The sequence below is a fragment of the Vidua macroura genome, chromosome 13 (genome assembly GCF_024509145.1).
Source record: "Vidua macroura isolate BioBank_ID:100142 chromosome 13, ASM2450914v1, whole genome shotgun sequence".
Lineage (NCBI taxonomy): Eukaryota > Metazoa > Chordata > Aves > Passeriformes > Viduidae > Vidua > Vidua macroura.
The window spans coordinates 14,603,413-14,620,174 of NC_071583.1; the positions used below are offsets into that span (position 1 = coordinate 14,603,413).

At 55.6% G+C, this 16,762-nt stretch overlaps 2 protein-coding genes across 3 annotated transcripts in view; one reads left to right on the forward strand and one right to left on the reverse strand.

Annotated features, from left to right (window-relative positions):
- Positions 1–1,884: 1,884 nt before the first annotated feature.
- Positions 1,885–13,853, forward strand: BAP1 (BRCA1 associated protein 1). 2 transcript variants are annotated; one of them, XM_053989465.1, is made up of 17 exons: positions 1,885–1,980; positions 4,311–4,340; positions 4,438–4,492; positions 5,147–5,279; positions 5,674–5,793; positions 6,267–6,328; positions 6,400–6,542; positions 7,102–7,180; positions 7,809–7,932; positions 8,250–8,367; positions 8,742–8,929; positions 9,255–9,388; positions 9,991–10,463; positions 10,584–10,741; positions 11,444–11,536; positions 12,060–12,132; positions 12,407–13,853. In XM_053989465.1, exons 1-17 carry the CDS (start codon positions 1,944–1,946, stop codon positions 12,538–12,540), a joined length of 2,154 nt encoding a protein of 717 aa, XP_053845440.1. In that variant the 5' UTR covers positions 1,885–1,943; the 3' UTR covers positions 12,541–13,853. The 2 variants fall into 2 exon arrangements, with proteins under 2 accessions (XP_053845440.1, XP_053845441.1); XM_053989466.1 differs by having other exon boundaries at positions 10,584–10,687.
- A 130-nt stretch (positions 13,854–13,983) lies between these two features.
- Positions 13,984–16,762, reverse strand: part of DNAH1 (dynein axonemal heavy chain 1) — a 71,982-nt gene continuing 69,203 nt past the window's right edge. The window contains exons 74-79 of the mRNA XM_053989438.1: positions 16,501–16,671; positions 16,178–16,308; positions 15,687–15,831; positions 15,228–15,434; positions 14,622–14,856; positions 13,984–14,259 (exon numbers count right to left, since the gene is read on the reverse strand). Of these exons, the coding sequence (XP_053845413.1) occupies positions 14,138–14,259; positions 14,622–14,856; positions 15,228–15,434; positions 15,687–15,831; positions 16,178–16,308; positions 16,501–16,671 (1,011 nt within the window). The 3' untranslated portion in view covers positions 13,984–14,137. The remainder of the gene's footprint in view (positions 14,260–14,621; positions 14,857–15,227; positions 15,435–15,686; positions 15,832–16,177; positions 16,309–16,500; positions 16,672–16,762) is intronic.

The window sequence follows — 16,762 nt, forward strand, 5'->3', positions numbered from 1 at the left end:
CAGGGGCTGAGCAACCATGAACACACCTCATGCACCTGGGGGCGGAAGGAGACAGCGCCCCGGGCAGATCCGGCACCCTGCCCCGCGGTCTCTGCGGGGGGAGCGACTCTGCCTGGGCTTGGCGCTGTCCCGGGGCAGAGTGCCGTGAGGGGAGCGCTGGGGCCGGGCCGGGCGTGGGAACGGCCAAAGAACAAAGCCACTCCTATTTTTATCCCACTTCCTAGGGAAGTGCAGCGCAGGGCCGCACGCTCGCCCTGGCAGCCCGCCAGCCTCCGGGGCGGCCGAAGTGGAGCCGCTGGCCAGCTCAGGGCTAGCCCCGGCCTCGGCAGCAGCCCTCACAGCTCGGCACACAGTCACAGAACCCCCTGGCTGGAAGAGACCCCTGAGATCGCCGAGTCCACCCTGTGACCCGACACCACCGCGTCACCCGACCACGGCACCGAGTGCCACAGCCAGCCTTGCCTTGAACACCTCCGGGGACAGTGACCCCACATCTCCCCGAGCAGCCTGTTCCAATGTCTGATCACCGGCTGTGAAGGAATCCTTCCTGATGTCCAGCATGAACCTCCCCCGGTGCAGCTTATGACTGTGTGCCTCTCATCCTGTCTTCAGCTTGGGAGGAGAGGCTGGGCAGTACAGCCCCCCATCAACAGGGCAGGCTGCTGAGCCTGAGCCCCATCCCCATCATCATCATCATTGTCATCATCATCATCCCCAAACAACCCCACCAGGCAGATGCACCCACATTATTATTCCTGCTATTTCTTTCTGCCCAACACGCACATTTTCAGAGCCCCTGTTATGAGCACTAGCCATGGGGTCCATCCAACAGCCCTGCATGTTGCAATTTCTGGCAGAGGCCTCGACCCCCAGCAGTGCTGTGAAGTGTTACAGTGAGCAGATCGTCCTTGAGGCACAGGGGCAGCACCGAACAAGGGTTCGAGTAGCACAGTGTCTAGAGAATTACAGGCAGAAAGTTGATGAGTGTGTGCCAATAGCTAAATTCCCCAGACAATAAAGGGAAGTAGCAGCACACAGTGAGGAAAGGGAGAGAGGCTGGAAATCAGTCACCAGAAAACACAGAGGGGTGAGATGTGACAAACCCTATTGCTTTAGAGCCAATAAACTCTAGACATCCATCCTTCCTGCACACGCTACGCCAGAAAGAACGTGAAAAACACGTTCACTCTCCTGTGAAACTTTAAAGTTTAATAAAGGACAACAGGAGACAAAGACCATAAAGCAAAGATTTTTATGGCCAGGTGTGTCTCAGCCAGGAGCACACCTGCTATTTTAGAAACACCCTTTATATACCATTTCCATGGCATCAGCCTGTTACATATTCGTAAACAATTATGCATAGTAAACTTTTCCCCAAACTATTCTACATATTCCAAGAACTGTTTAGCATGGCTCCTCTTCGGTTCCACCTTTTTAGAGCATGTGTATTCCTTGGTTGTGGTTTTAGTCCTTTTTTATCATCACCTCCAGTTTTTGGTCCCCGGCCTACACTGCCTTCAGAGGGTGAGTGCTGAAGGTTGGCACATCTGTACAGGTGTCCTCACCCTGAGTGCACTGCACGCTGTCCCGCCCAAGCAGGCATTCTAACACAAGCATACTTACATCGGCTATTCCACCAGGCTTAATTAACCACAGAAATAAAAACTGCGCCTTTACAACAGAGCTACTTTAACACCACGCATGCGGAGCCCATTCTGACGCGTGCGAAAGGCCAGCATTACACCAGGCACCGATGGCAATTCCAGCCGCGGCCGCGCCGCCACCAGCGCCTTCCCCGGGCGCGCCGGGCCCTGCGCGCGCCCCCGCCCCTCGGCCACCGCGCGGCCGCGTGACGTCACCGCGCGCGATGACGCGCAGCGGCGAGCGACGGCGGGGCCCGTAGTCGGGGCCGGACATGGCGGCGCGGCCCGGCCCGCGGGAAGATGAATAAGGGCTGGCTGGAGCTGGAGAGCGATCCCGGTGAGCGGGGGCACCGCAGCGCGCAGCGGGCGCGGCCGGGAGCTCCGAGGGACACACGGGCAGCGGGGCCTGGGTGGGGGGGGACGTGGGGGACGGGTCAGGGAGGCTGCGAGGGGCAGGCTGGGGGTGTGGGGTGCACGGGTGGAGTTTTGGGGGTGGGATTCGTGGTGCAGAGGTGGAGTTTTGGGGGGGCTGGGGATGGGAGGAGAACTGGTAAAGTTTGGAGGGGCTGCGGGTAAGGGGTGTGCAGGTGAGGTGTTGGGGGGCCGGGCTGTGGGTGCATCGGTGAAGCTGTGGCGGTGTGGGTGTGCAAGTGGAGTTCTGGGGGACTGAGATGTGGGGTGCAGGCCTAGAGCAGGAGGGTGCAGGAGGGCAGGACGGGTGCTGGAGAGGCCGGCATGGGGAAACTGGGAGCAGGACGGTCACGGGTGTGCCTTCCCGCTGCCTTGGGGGTGGATTCTGTGGCGGAGTGGTGCAGTTGTTTCATGGGTTGGGGTTTCAGGGCCAAAGCTGCTGTTGTCTGAAATGTTGCTTTAACCCCCTGAGTCGCTGTAGTGTGGAATGGGATTGTCCTGTGCAAGGCTGGGAGCTGCTCTCTAGGATGGGGTGGTGAGTTTTTGGGGCTGTGGCTGAGGAAATGTGACCTCTGGAATTATCCTTGTCTCTTGTGCTCAGCAAAGGATTCTGTCTGGTGTCGGTGTCCCAGTCACCCCCAGTTTTGCTGCTTTTTATTCTCTTTACTGGTACTTGGAAAATGCTGAAATCATTCCCCTCCTGTCTTTCATCATGGCAAAAAGTCCCAGGACATGGTTTGGATTCTCACAGCTGGCAAGGAAGGTTATTTACTTGGGGGACAGTCTTTCTGGGCAGAGGCAGGTGTTTTTTTTTTGGCTGTGTGGCAGTTTGGATGCAGGGGTGGCAGCTGGGACAGATGTTAGGAGTGACCCATGTGCTGCTCTCAGCTTCCAGCACATCCCACTAGCTGAATATCTCCCCACTGGCTCTGTTTGGGACTTGGGGTGAAATCTCTGGGTGCTTTGCTGGTCAGGAAGGGTTGGTGGATCTGGGTTTGGGCTGGCTGCTGGGTGGGGAAGAGAGCCTTGGGGACATCCAGACTGCTGGCATAGTGTTATGTGTGCTTGTGCACATCAGAATGTGTCCAGCCCACCCATATAACATGGTGTGGGTGTTGGAGTGCTCCAGGAGAGGTGTCAGCAGCAGGACTGTGCTTTTTCTGGGTGCTGAGGTAAAATGAAACACTGAAATATGCCAGAGAAAAAAAGGGGGGTTGGAAGGGACCAGGAAGGTGATGGAGCTTGGTGTGATGGCCTGGCCTCACACTGGTTTGAAGCATGTTATTTCCACAGCATATTTCTTCTCACTGACAATTTGGTAAGAAATACAGTGGTTTTTGCTAAATTAATGAAGACTTTTTGCTCCCAGGAGTTTCCTCCTGTTTTAATCATTTCAACTTTGGTGTGGAAGCCCCTTGGGCTCTCCTTAATTGAGCCACATACTTAAATCTGTTCCTTACAGGCATGTTTCTCTGGATTTAATCCTTCTTATTGGTATTCCCTGGACTTCCTCCCAGGCTTTCAGCAGCCTTTCTAAGGGAGCTAAAAAAGCAGATTTGTTATTCCAGTCTCGAACTCGCTTACTCCACATGCAGAGTGACTGCCTGAAAATTGGGCTGACTGCCTTTGCTCCAGCATCAGAGTGGCAGCTGCTGCTCAGTTGCTGATGTCTTATAATCCTTGTTTTCTTGTGGTTGTCTCTGTGTCCCTGCTTATGTCCTCCTGAATTCTGTAGCCACTGGAGACAGGCTGTTGGATTTGGTTCCCCCAAAGAGACAGGGAGATGAAGATCAGCATCTTTCAACCCTCAGACTTCCCTGCAGACCTGTTGCTGTGATCTGGATTTCCCCTCACTGGCTTTCACTAACATGAACAGAAATGATAGTTTTAAAAAATATCTTGTGATATCTTCAGTCATTTTTCTCTCTGGTTACAAGTGTGTGTGTGTCATTAGGTGCTCCCTGCTGCTGCTCACTTGGCAAGCCATCTGCAGTGGGCTCTGGCAGGAAAGAGTTGGTTCAGGTCCTCTTGAGGAAGAGGATGATCAGTGGGGATGGAGGGGTGAAGGGAGTTGGAGCTCCTCTGAGCTCAACAGCCCCACTGCTGGGACTCGGTGTGATCCTGGTGCCACTCTGCTGTGGATTTTCTGGCTGTGCCTTGGCCTGGGACCATGTGGGACTCTCAGGGGATGATGACAGCGGATTTCCTCTCTGCTCTCTTCAGCCAGACGTAACCTGTTGGGTTTGTTCCTTTCAGGTCTTTTCACACTCCTGGTTGAAGATTTTGGTAAGTCCTAGAAACCTTTCTGAGAAGTCATTTTGTGCCTGACATTACCCTGTCCTTTCTGGTGGGCCTTACACCAGCTTCTCTCCTTTGTCTGCAGGGGTCAAGGGAGTGCAGGTTGAGGAGATTTATGATCTGCAGAGCAAATGCCAAGGGTGAGTCAGAGGCCTGGGAGTGTGAGTTGTGCTAAGCAGAGTGGTCTGTGGGCCTGGGAACTCATTGCCAGGTGTTCAGAGGGGCCTGTGTGAGCTTGTCTGTCATGGAGGTCAGAGCTGTAAGTGATGGACCAGGTTTGGGGCAGGTGGGGGACATCCTTCAAGGGATTTAACTCCCTCTCACCATGGAGAGGTGGTGTGGTTGCAGTGTGAGCTTTCTCCCTGTCCTGGTGCTGTGAAAAGGATTTGAGGCTGTCGCTTCTTAAAAGCCATTGCTGAATTCTTCTCAAGAATGAATCCAAGGTAAGTGTAAAAGGGTCATTCGGTGGCCAAGCACTGTTCTGCAGGTCAGTCAGTGTCCAGAGGGGATTTTCCCATTTCTTTGTCTTCGGCCTCTTAAGACTTGTCAATCCCCAAAGTTTTGAAGCTTGATTGTAGGCTGAGCCTGGAGCATCAGCGCAGGAGTGCCCTCAGTAGTGGTGGGCTGGGGCAAATGTGGCAGGGAGGTCACTGCCAGAAAGATGGCACTGGTGGTTCTGCTTTTCCTCTCTCTGTTTGCTCTGCCTGTGAAACAGAAGGTTTCTGATGCTGGGCAGAGCAACCCCACTGGTGTGGTTGGTCCAAAGCTCTGCAGCTGCTGCTTTCTCTCTGCAGCCCCGTGTATGGGTTCATCTTCCTGTTCAAGTGGATTGAGGAGCGCCGGTCTCGCCGGAAGGTCTCCACGCTGGTGGATGAGACGTCGGTGATCGATGATGACATCGTCAATAACATGTTCTTTGCTCACCAGGTAGGCTCCAGGCTGGGGAAAAGTGTGTGTGGGGTGTCTCCTGTGACACCTCAGGGAAGCAATGTGGTACTCGGAGGCTGCGCTCAGATCTTGCCGATCGTGAGGGCAGCTCCTCTTTCCTGGGAGTGTCTTCCCTGAGCTCCAGGTTGGAGGTAATCCAGTGAGGGCTGGGAGACTGTGGCCTGTACTGTGAGCAGATGCTCATGGGACATGGTGAGGCCTACTCAGTGATACTGATTTCCTTCCTTCCTGTGAGAGCTGAGGTCGGTTTGCTGCTCTCACAAGTGCTGATGGTTCTTGCATTGGTGCTTTCAGTTGATTATTGTCAACACAGGGGTTGTTGAAAGGCTGCCTTGTTCCTGTTGGTTAAGTTGGTCTTTGTGTTATTCTTTAGCTGATCCCCAATTCCTGTGCCACCCATGCCCTGCTGAGCGTCCTCCTGAACTGCAACAATGTTGATCTGGGTCCCACCTTGAGCCGCATGAAGGATTTCACCAAAGGCTTTAGCCCTGAGGTAGGGGCAGGGTTGGGCAGGACTGCAGGAGTGGCACAGGTGGCTCTGCCTCTTGTTCCTCTCTTCGGGTGATGCTCTTCATGAGCTGGCTCCTTCCCTGCCCTCTGTGGCTGCACATTGCACCAGGCTTGCCTCTTCTCTCTCATATTCCTGCATTGCCTTGCTCAGAGCCTTGGTCCCCTTTAGGCTGGGCACAGCTCTGAGCCTTCTGTCATGTTACTCCCTATAATCAAAAATCCTCCTCCTCTCAGACCTATTGTGAAGTCTGTTTTTCTCCAGCTGTGATTTATTCAGTAGAAATTGCATGCTTTTTCCATCTTGGACTTCACCTGTAACTCAGAAGAGTAGAGGATGTGCCTGAGGGTTTCTGCCCTGGTGCTGTGGGTAGATGGAGGGAGGGAGTGGGAAGGTGAAGCATTTTATTTGTTCCCTATCACTTCTCAGCTGTTCTCCTCTCTTGCTGTTGGCCGCAGAGCAAAGGCTATGCCATTGGCAACGCCCCGGAGCTGGCCAAGGCCCACAACAGCCATGCCAGGTGAGTGAGGGGTGTCTGCAGCTCGCTCTCTCTGGAGGAGGCAGACTCTCCATGACCTCTTTCCCTCGCAGGCCAGAGCCACGGCACTTGCCGGAGAAGCAGAACGGGATCAGCGCAGTGCGGACCATGGAGGCTTTTCATTTTGTCAGCTATGTCCCCATCAAGGGACGGCTCTTTGAGCTGGACGGGCTCAAGGTCTATCCCATTGACCACGGTAAGAGCCCACCTGTCCCTGCTTGTTGACACAGGTGAATAGCAGCCTGGTGTGTCCCAGTGTATTGTTTTTCATTGCCTCTTAGTGTTAAACCAGTGTTAGTGTTGGCTCTCAGACTCCAATGGCTCCCAGATTTGTCCTGAGTTTTGACAGCTAATTTTGGAGCCTGTGTGCTGGGGACTGTGCCTAGAAAGCAGTTATTTCTAAATGCACTGCTTTTGTTTTTCCAGCCTTGTCATTTTCCTTCCAGTTGCTCAGGGCCGTAAGTCCTTCAGCTCTGAAATAACTTCATATAGCAAGGAGAATTTATCTCCTTGCTCTCTCCTTGTGCCAAATAACCACTGTGTGGACCAGACAAATGGTCCAAACAGATCCCACTGGGCTGCCCAGATTACTCCCTTCTCTTAGAACTTGACCTCTCAGTTCTGTCATTCAGGCAGTTATTTATCCCTGCCAGGTTTCTATCTGTCAGTCCCTTTGGTAAGGTACTCACTTCATGTACTTGGTTTACTTAAGAATGGCCTGCTTTGCTAAGTCCAGCTGTGTCTTGTTATCACAGGGCCATGGGCAGATGATGAGGAATGGACGGACAAAGCCAGGAGAGTGATCATGGAGCGCATTGGCCTGGCCACTGCAGGGTAATGCCCTGGCCCATGGGGCAAGCACTGGCCCCTTGCCATATTCCCCTGGATTATTTGTACTGTGGTTTCTGAGTGGCAGGTTGTGGAAGTGGGGGTGGAGGTTGCCTATGGAGAGGTGCAGGTGCTCTGCCCCTTTCCTTCTCTTGCCTGCAGAGCATGCATTCCCTGTGTGATGCAGAGTCCCTGCAATGCTGCACAGTGTTAAGAGTGGCCTGATTAGGTCTGGTTAGTGGTGCTTCTGGTCTTGAGCTGGGCCTCTTGGATGCTTGGGCATGTGGGTGACAGCACTGGCATAGGTTGCCTAAAGATGTTGTGGAATCTCCATCTCTGGAGCTATTCAGAAGCTGTCTGCATGCTGTCCTGTGACCAGCTCTGGGTGATACTGCTGGAGCAGGGACTGTAGCAGATGACTCCCGTGGGTCTCTTCCCACCTCAGCTAACCTGTGACTCTGAGAGTCTTCTGTGTGGTAGCTGAAGAAACCTTGTACTGCTTCATCGGCTGCTATGAGGTTGACTTGGTTTTAGGGAGAAGCCTTGGGTGTGTTGGTGTTAAATTCCTGGGCAGGAGGTAGGGATAAGGCTGTCACCACAATCCTGTGGCTGAGGGCTGCTGCCCTTCCTGCAGGGAGCCGTACCACGACATTCGCTTCAACCTGATGGCCGTGGTGCCTGACCGGAGGATGAAGTACGAGTCCAAACTGCACATCCTGAAGATGAACCGCCAGACTGTGCTGGAGGCCTTGCAGCAGGTAGGACAGCCCAGGCCCTGAGGGAGTGTAAGGCTGGTGGGGGGAATAGGCTTTTTCAGGGCATCTACTTGTGCTGTCAGGGCCCTGGTTTTATGGGTTTTGTTTGGCCTTGGGAAAAATCTTATGGGAAGAGGACATGGCCAGCCTCACTGCTTGGCCATTGCTGCTCACCTGGGAGGTAGTTCACCTGTGTCGTTTGTGTGCCTGGGCACTTGGTGTTTGCTCACCCTCATGAGCTCTGCAGTGCTTGAGTGGGAAGGATGTGGTTTGGGTCATTGCTGGTCCAGCATGCAGCTTCTCTGTCATTTGCTTTAAAGCTTATCCGAGTAACTCAGCCTGAGCTGATCCAGACCCAGAAGTCTCAGGAGTCTCAGCCTGGTGAAGAGGCAAAGCCAGCCAGCAGCAAGACTGTGACTCCAGAGAGCACTCATCCAGGTAGGACCTTGTACCAGCAGTGTTGCCAGCCTGGCCTGCCATGGAGTGAGCACAGGGTGGTGACAACAGCTGGCTGACCTGGAGCTTGGGGCAGTTTTATTGTCAGCTTCACTTTCTTTTCTGTGAGCTGTGCTCCATGTGCATTGTGCTGGGGAATGGTGATGCCTGTGTGTCTGGAGCTGTGTTGGAGGGTGTGAAGCTTGAAATTGGGAGGGCTGGAGCTTGGGGACACCTGTGACAGATGGAGGTGGTTGTGGTGGTCTGGGAGAGTGCAAGAGCTCTTCTCTCACCTGGGTGAGTAAGGGGTGGTAGAGGACATGGAGTAAGAGGTGATGGTGCTGGTGATAAAAGGCTGTGCTGTGCTTGTGTGGCAGATGGCACCGATGAACCCACCAGCCAGGGCCACCCCACGGCCACGCAGAGCCCACCCAGCAAATCCAAACCGGTGCCAAAGACAGCAGCGAGCAGCATCAATGGGGCCCCTCCAGCAAACCCCAACCCCATTGTGCAGAGACTGCCAGCCTTCCTGGATAACCACAACTATGCCAAGTCCCCCATGCAGGTAGGCTGGAGCGCCAGGCTAGCGGCACACCTGATTCAAGCTGAGCTCTTTGCCTGCAGTCCCTCCCCTCTGTGGGACCACAGCTGTCAGCTGGCCTAAGCCCAGCCCTGCCTTGCAGCCAGGCTGGGAGGGGAGAGGCTAAATAAAGACTGACCTGACAAAGGAGGTTTACCTTAATATGTGTAAACTGAGCAAAAATGGGGAAGGGCCCCTGTTTCCTCTCAAAAGAGCCAAGTCCTGGTGTTGGGCCTGTCCAAGGACGAGTCCACTGGGTTCTTCCTCCTTGCCCTGCTGCCAGCAGGCCTTCAGCAATGGTGTGTTGCAGGAGGAGGAAGACCTTGCAGCAGGAGTGGGTCGCAACCGGGTCCCAGTCCGACAGCACCAGCAGTACTCAGACGATGAGGATGACTACGATGATGATGATGAGGAGGAAGTTCGTAACACCAACTCAGCCATCAGGTGACAGCTTGAACTGTGGGTGGGGGCTGGCAGCTGACATTTGCAGAACCATCAGCGAGGACTTCCGTAACCTCCTTCCTTAGATCTTGATAATTCCATTCTTCTCTTCACCTGCTATTTTACTTTTCAGTCACTAGGTTTTGTAAAGTCCTACTGTAGCTCTTTACAGCCAACTCTGAATTTCAGCTGCTCTGAGAGTAACTGTGTATTGGCAGCAGGCTTTGGGGCTTTCAGGAGCCTTGGTTCCACAGTGCCGATTGCCAGTTCAGCTCCTGGTGACAATGTTGGTGTGCTTGGACTGCTGCTGAGGCCAGGAAGTTTGGGCCACAGCAAGGGAGCACTGGGGGCTTTGGAAGAAGAGCGGGGGGTACACAGCACCCTGTGCCCCCCAGCAGTGTAGGGTTCCCTGCAGCTGAGTGTCTCAGTGGTGCTGAGGTGCTGCAAGAGAAGCCAGTGGCACTGGGGGTGATGTTGAAGTCTTTCAGACCTTGTTTCATCCCAGCAGGCAGCCTGGACTGCTGAGCGCAGAGCTGGCAGTCTCCATGGTGGGCCCCCACCTCTTTCCACCAGCTAATCACCTTCCCTGCTGTGTTTCTGGGCAGGTACAAGAGGAAAGGGCAAGTGAAGCAAGAGCACGTGGCAGGGGCTGCAGATGGCCAGCTCTCTGTCCTGCAGCCCAACACCATCAACGTCCTGGCTGAGAAGCTGAAGGAATCTCAAAAGGATCTTTCCATTCCCCTGTCCATCAAGACGAGCGGCGGGGGTGCTGCCGTGGCAGTGGTCACCCACTCCCAGCCCTCCCCCACCCCCAGCAACGAGAGCACGGACACGGCCTCAGAGATCGGCAGCGCCTTCAACTCCCCTCTGCGCTCTCCCATCCGCTCGGCCAACCCCACGCGCCCCTCCAGCCCCGTCACCTCGCACATCTCCAAGGTGCTGTTCGGCGAGGAGGACGGGCTGCTGCGCGTTGACTGCCTGCGCTACAACCGGGCTGTCAGGGACTTGGGGCCCATTGTCAGCTCCGGGCTGCTGCACCTCACCGAGGACGGCGTGTTCTGCCCGCTGGCTGCTGCAGGTAAGTGCCTGCTTTAGGGGGTGGTGTCTTGCCTGGGGTGACAGGACAGTGTCCTTTGACTTCAGGGCTGGATGCCAGTCCTTTGTGGTGGCTCCTAACACTTCCTTCCCCTGTGTGCAGATGGGAAAAACTCCCCCTCTTCAATCAAACCCGGTGAAGAGGCCCCGGTCACGATCAAACTGGAGGAGAAGGAGGGCAGTGAGGCCAGTGACAGCAAAGAGAAGGTGGGACTTGGCAGGACCAGTGATCACCCTGGGGGGGAAAAGTATTCTCCCAAGGTGAGTTTTGTGCTGCGACAGCCCTGGGAACGTGGAGCTCACCCGGAGGCGCAGCAGCGCTGGCAGTGACTGAACTGCATGTGCACGGTGTCCCCTCGCGTGTCGTCGCAGCCGTGCCTCGAGGCACAGGGCAGTGCAGGTTTTGTGCCTTGCGTCATCTCGGGGACCTTTGCCTTGGTAGTAGGCACAGACCCTCTCTCTGCAGCTGAGACGTTCAGCTTGCTGTGCTCTCTTCTGGGCCAGGAGCTGGTGGGGCCCCAAGTCCCAGCCTGCTGGTAACTTCACAGCCTGTCTGTACCCCCGCCAGCTAGGGGCAGAATGAGGCTCAGGAAGCACAAGTGCACCAAGGGCTGCCTGGAGGAGAGCTGGGTAGAAACTGCTATTCCAAAGACAATTCTTCAGATTTTGTTTTTGAGGGGAAGCAGGCCCTGAGGGTGGGGGGGGGGGAGGTGGATTCTGGCACACAGGCAGCCCTTCCCTTGTCCCAAAACCTTGGGGCTGGGGCAGAACCTACCTCCCCTGGGGTTAGCCATAGTGAATTCCCAACAATGAACTTATCTCCTTGTTTTCCCCTGGCGAGTGTTTTTCCTTTGATGAATCATCCCTCTCCTAGCACAGAGATGAGCACCTGCCAGCTCGCCCTGCTGGCTCCTGGGCTGTGGCTGGGTCTGTGCTCATGTTTGGTCTGCTTGATCCTGGTAGGAGCTGCTGGCGCTGCTCAAGTGTGTGGAAGCAGAGATTGCAAACTACGAGGCCTGCCTGAAGGAGGAGGTAGAGAAGAGGAAGAAATTCAAGGTGTGCTGCTGGCTTGTTGGCACTGCTGATTTAGCTGCCCAAAGGCTTTTGTCTGGGGTGGTTTTATGTAAAAATGGAGGGAGAGTGGTTCAGCTGAGAATGGTGATGAGGAGCATTCAGAGTCTCTTCCCTGTTAGCAAACAGCCCAGTGGGGCAGACCTATTACCAGGACAGACCACAGCCCTGGGCCAGCACTGGCAGCCTGGGAGAGGGTGATATAGTGCTGGGATGAGCATCAGCACTGATAGGAGGCAGGGGAGAGTCAGCAGAGATATCTCCCGTGCCCACCTTCACCTCTTCCCAGCTGCTCTTTGTGGAACATGCTGGCATCTGAACTAGGATGTAGACAGTCCCAGTTTTGCACTGGCCCAAGATAGGCTGGGAGGTGGGTCCCTTCCTGCTTCAGTCTCCCTAGCCTGTGGGCTGGGCCAGGCATGGCAGTTCTTTGTCCCCTGTTAACCTTGAACTCTCCCTTTTCCCTGCCCCCTGCTTGTGGCTTATTTGTGGATTTGTCTCTTTGTAGATCGATGACCAGAGGAGAACCCACAACTATGACGAGTTCATCTGTACCTTCATATCCATGCTGGCCCAGGAAGGTGAGCCGTGCTCATAGGGCAGAGGCTTTGGGGAGCTGCACTGAGTGTGGTGGAGCTGGGAGCCTGGGCTGCTCACCTTGCCTGGCTCCCTGTTTAGGCCAGGCTTGGGTCACAGGCTGACGCTCCATCTGGGGAGCCACAGATCTCTGCTTTCTCCTTCCAGTTTATAGTCCCAAGAGATGCCCATTGATGGCTTTTGAGGGAGAGAGGCAGGGCTGCCCTCTGGCATGGGTAATCCCAGCACTCCAGGCCCGTGTGTGTGCTCTCCCTGCAGGCATGCTGGCCAGCCTCGTGGAGCAGAACATCTCCGTGCGCAGGCGGCAGGGAGTCAGCATCGGCCGCCTGCACAAGCAGAGGAAGCCGGACCGCCGGAAACGCTCCCGCCCCTACAAAGCCAAGCGCCAGTAGCCAGAGAGCCAAGACTGGGAAACAGTAGCTGGGCTATCTGGCTTTGGGCACTGGTACTTGGATCTATGTTACCTTTTGCCCAAGGAAGAGGGACCACAGTGACAAGCCCTCAGCCCAGGTGGAGCCTGGGGACAAAGGGAAATCGGGTTTTTCTCTATGCCTAAGCTGTGAAAGGCAAGAACCTGTCTCGAGGAGTCCCTGCAGCAGAAGAGAGTCTGGAGTACTCAGCTGCCTGACCATGCCATGGCAGCAGCCAGGTGTTATCACCTCTGTCTCAGCACCCTGGCTGAGGACTGTGACTGGAGGGAAAGAGCCCACCCAGCTGGGGATGGGTCTGGCATTGTGGGAACGCTGGCAATGCCCATGGGAGGCTGTGCTGGCCGCAGCTGGCTGTGGCTTGTGTCCCCCAGCGTCCAGGCCTTCAGCTCTGTGCTTCCCTGGGATGTTCATGTCTGTGTTTTCTATCCTTCTCCCTCCCTTCCCCAAACTCATTTTTGGTCCTAACCCAGACTTTGGCCATTCTTAGCAAGGTGGCTCCAGGACAGAGCCACTTCTGCACCCACCCCCCACTGCACTGCCCACTGCTGGCTGAGCTCCTGAAGAGGCTGACACCTTCCCAATGTAGCTTGGCTCCCCAGTGGGCTGTGGCAGCTCTGTTGCTGGATGAGGGTGGATAGGCTTGTCTGTGGAGCTGGGCCTTGTCCCCGGTCTTCTGTGTTGGTGCTGGGGGTGGCCTGTGTCTCTTGCTGCCCTGGCTGCTCTCCTCGGGACCAGTTCTGTGGCCCTGGCAAATGCCTGTGGGTCACAGAGCATTGCACCAGGCCCCAGGGGAACCCTATGAACAGACCAGGTGCATATGGTGGCCTTGGTGGTGCTGGGCATGGCATGAGGGTGGACACTGGCTGTGGCTTGGTGAAGCCTCTTGGCAGGGGGAGATGTGGCTGGTTGCTGCAATGGTGGAGGTGGGATGGGGGCAGCAGCAGAGGGAGCCCACATCTCTTCCCCCCCACCTGGCTGCTAACCAGAGCTTGCTGGTACACCCTGGCTGCCTCTTGCCTCCTGCCAGCCCCCAGGAGCCTGGCAGAAATCAGATATCAGAGGTGAGCACTGCCTCCAGCACTGTCCTGGGGTGGAGCTGCCACAGGAGAGGACTGAATATTTTCAATATGTGTGCAGATCTTAACTATGGAATGAAATAATTCTTTCTGTATTTGTTGAAGGAAAGAAAATCCTTCTGTCTCTTGCTGTGTCTAATATCAAGTGCTGTAAATAATGGATCTGTCTGAAGGAATAAAGCTACCCTGTAATGGCCAGCCACAGAAGGGGTGTGTGAGGGAAGAGGGTGGGGGGCACTGGGGCTGGGAGAGCCACGTGCCAGCTCCATGCCTTGTTATCCCTGCTGGCACCTCTTCTGTGATGCAGATTTGAAGTAATCATGGGGAGTGCAATGACACCAGGCTCCATTTATTGACACACCTCAACAGGGGAAGGGCAGGACTCACCTCAACAGAAGGAGAGCAGGAGGAGAGGGGGGCAGCAGTCTGGCTCAGGCCCTCAGCTGCAGTGGGGTCCTGGGCTGGCTCACTGCGTTTTCTGGCTAAAAGTCCAGAGCACAGATCAAGGCTGTGCCCCGTTTGATCCAGTGCTTCTCTGGCTTGTCCGTAGGGATCTCCACAGCAATCACGTAGTTGGTGGAGTGGCCTGTCGTTGACAACGTGCCTGTAATGGGGGAAGCAAGGGCAAGAGGGTGGTGCTGCTGCACACTGACCAGGAATCCCAGACAAGTGACTCCATCCAGGAGCCCTTTTCCCCACCCTAAGCCAAATGACTGGCTGAGCAAGGCTGGGGGAAACAGGCTTGTGGGCCTGAGGGGAGCCTGGCCATGGGCAGTACTGCAGAGCCAGGGTGCCTGGCTGCTCCATCTCCTCAAACACAGCAGGAGAAATCTTTTCTCCCTGGCTAGCCACTGCGAACAGTGCCTTGCTTTACTCCCATGTATGGCAGGAGGAACTCCCTACTGCCCCTCCCGGGCTGCCCCTGCAGCTCCCGTGCTTCTGGAAGTCTGCCTTTAGGGCACCTACCTGCGCGAGTGAGAGTCTTATAGATGGGGCACAGGTAGGAGCCGGATTCTGGAGGCTTGCGGTTGGGGACAGGCACCAGCCAGATGACAGCCATCTCCGTGTAGAGCTCCTTGGGGCGTGACTCTGCCAGCTTACCCGCAGCGGCGTCCCAGCGGGCGCCCTCCAGGAACAAGCCATGGATGTAGCAGCCCACGTTGGGCTGGTGCGTCAGCTCCTTCACCGACTCCTTCATGACCTGCCATAGGGAGGAGCCGCTGGGCCCTCGCTCAAGGTGTGTCCCTGGGGGCTCAGCCCCAAGAAGCCTCTTAAGTAGCTCTTAGTTAAGCCAGCACTACCAAAAGAGAGCGTGCCACAGCTCTCAGAGGGGCAGCCTGGGACAGAGCTGGTGGAGGGGAATGTGAGCAGGTCTGGAAGCAGAAGCCTCTGCCAGCCTTGGGGAGGTGTCTGGCAATGTGGGTGGGTGGGTATATCCAAGCACAAAGAGGATGATGGAGCCATAGACAGCTGGGTAGGCTGGTGGCTTCACCTCTTGGGCAGGTCAGGACCTTTGTGGCCTTCTAGCAGGAGATTCCAAATAAATTCAGACTCTCCACCTGATTTACTGACCTTGAAGCTAAATGAGATGGTGTCGATGGAGATTACAGTCTTCCTGGCAAAGTTCTGCAGTGTCCCAGTGAGGAAGGCCTGGGGGAAGAAGAATCCACTGATCCAGAACACAGAGGGGATCCCATGGCTGATCCAGTTCTGCAGAAATTCAATCCGCTGCACCAAGTCGTTCACCCACGACGCCAACGGCTTCAGGGACGGATAGGCCTGTGGGGCACCCACAGAGGGAGGTGCTGAATGCAGTCAAGGACAGCCTAGACCTTGTGCCTCAGCTGCTGAGAGCTGCCCAGAGCCCAGGGGCTGGGAACAACTGGGAGCTGCACTAGGCAGGAGACATCTCCATGCCAGGGGACCAAGAGCCAGCTCCATGTGAGACAGCCCAGTCCAGCAGCAGCTGATAACCCACTCCTCTGGTTTGGGTGAGCTCTGGCAGGCAGCTGGGCTGGCTGGGGCACATACCTTGGCATTCCATATTTCAGGAACAGTGTTGTTGTACAAACTGCTGGCCATCAGCTCCAGCCGAGAAGACATCACGACCAGGCCCTTGAGAGCTTTCAGCAAATCCTTCAGACTTGAGGCAACCTCCTCCAGGAGCTTGTTGTACCTACAGAGAAGTGCAGAGGGAGCAGAGCGACTCAGTCTAGAGATTTATCACCCACTGCCTGCCCAGAGGGGGTTGGGGACAGGCGTGGTTCTTTAGACACAAGTGAAGCTCCTCCATGTAACTCCCAGCCCCAATCCTCTTCAACAGCTGCTCCCCCAGCCCTAAACTGCTGACTGTTACACATGGAGACAGAATCAACCAAAGGTCCCGGCTGGGACAACACAGTTGTTAGGGTGACTGCCAACCCCACTGTTGTGCTCAGTACTGAGGTTCCCCAAAGGTGGGTGGCAGCAGGGGCCTGCACATCTCTGCTGTTCCCTAGGATGTCATCCCACAGGAGTTTTACCTGATCACCTCCTGCACCAGCACTGTGTTCATGGATTCCTCATAGAGCAGCGGGTATTTTTGGATCACTTCCTGCACGTTCATGGGATCAGGCAGCTTTGCCAGGATGTCCTTGGAGGTCTCCTCTACAATCTGGGAGGAAAGCAGCAAGGGGCAGCATCTTCTAATCCACCCCATGGCTGCTGAGAAGCGGGAGAGCTAATGCTGGCAGTGCCATCGCTGGCACCCAGCAGGCAGGGTGGCACCTGCTGAGAGCTGGTGCTTGTGGTCACTGCCCACACTGGGCACTGGCTGCCAGAGCACTGTCAGGCCTGGGGCACCCACCTCTTCCCTGCTGCGGCCTCCCAGTGTGATGGTCTTGGGCTGCAGCTGTGAAATGGCCCCCAGCAGCGCAAAGGTCTCGTTCTGAGCGAAGGTGATGTCGGCATTGTCGTGTAAACCAAAGAGCTCTGGGCTGTCATTGAGAGGCAGGCCCTTGACATACTGGAGGTAGCCCTGGAGAGGAATCCACACAGACTCTGAGACCAAGACCAGCTGAAGATCCCCAGGTTCTTACAAACTTACATTCCCCCAGGGACCTGAAAAT

Bases quoted from the DNA above. Each gene is read 5' to 3' on its own strand.
- BAP1 (XM_053989465.1), top strand. From the start codon at position 1,944: ATGAATAAGGGCTGGCTGGAGCTGGAGAGCGATCCCG. The intron at 4,341-4,437 runs GTAAGTCCTAGA...CTTTGTCTGCAG, and splicing joins ACTCCTGGTTGAAGATTTTG to GGGTCAAGGGAGTGCAGGTT. The intron at 5,794-6,266 runs GTAGGGGCAGGG...TGTTGGCCGCAG, and splicing joins CCAAAGGCTTTAGCCCTGAG to AGCAAAGGCTATGCCATTGG.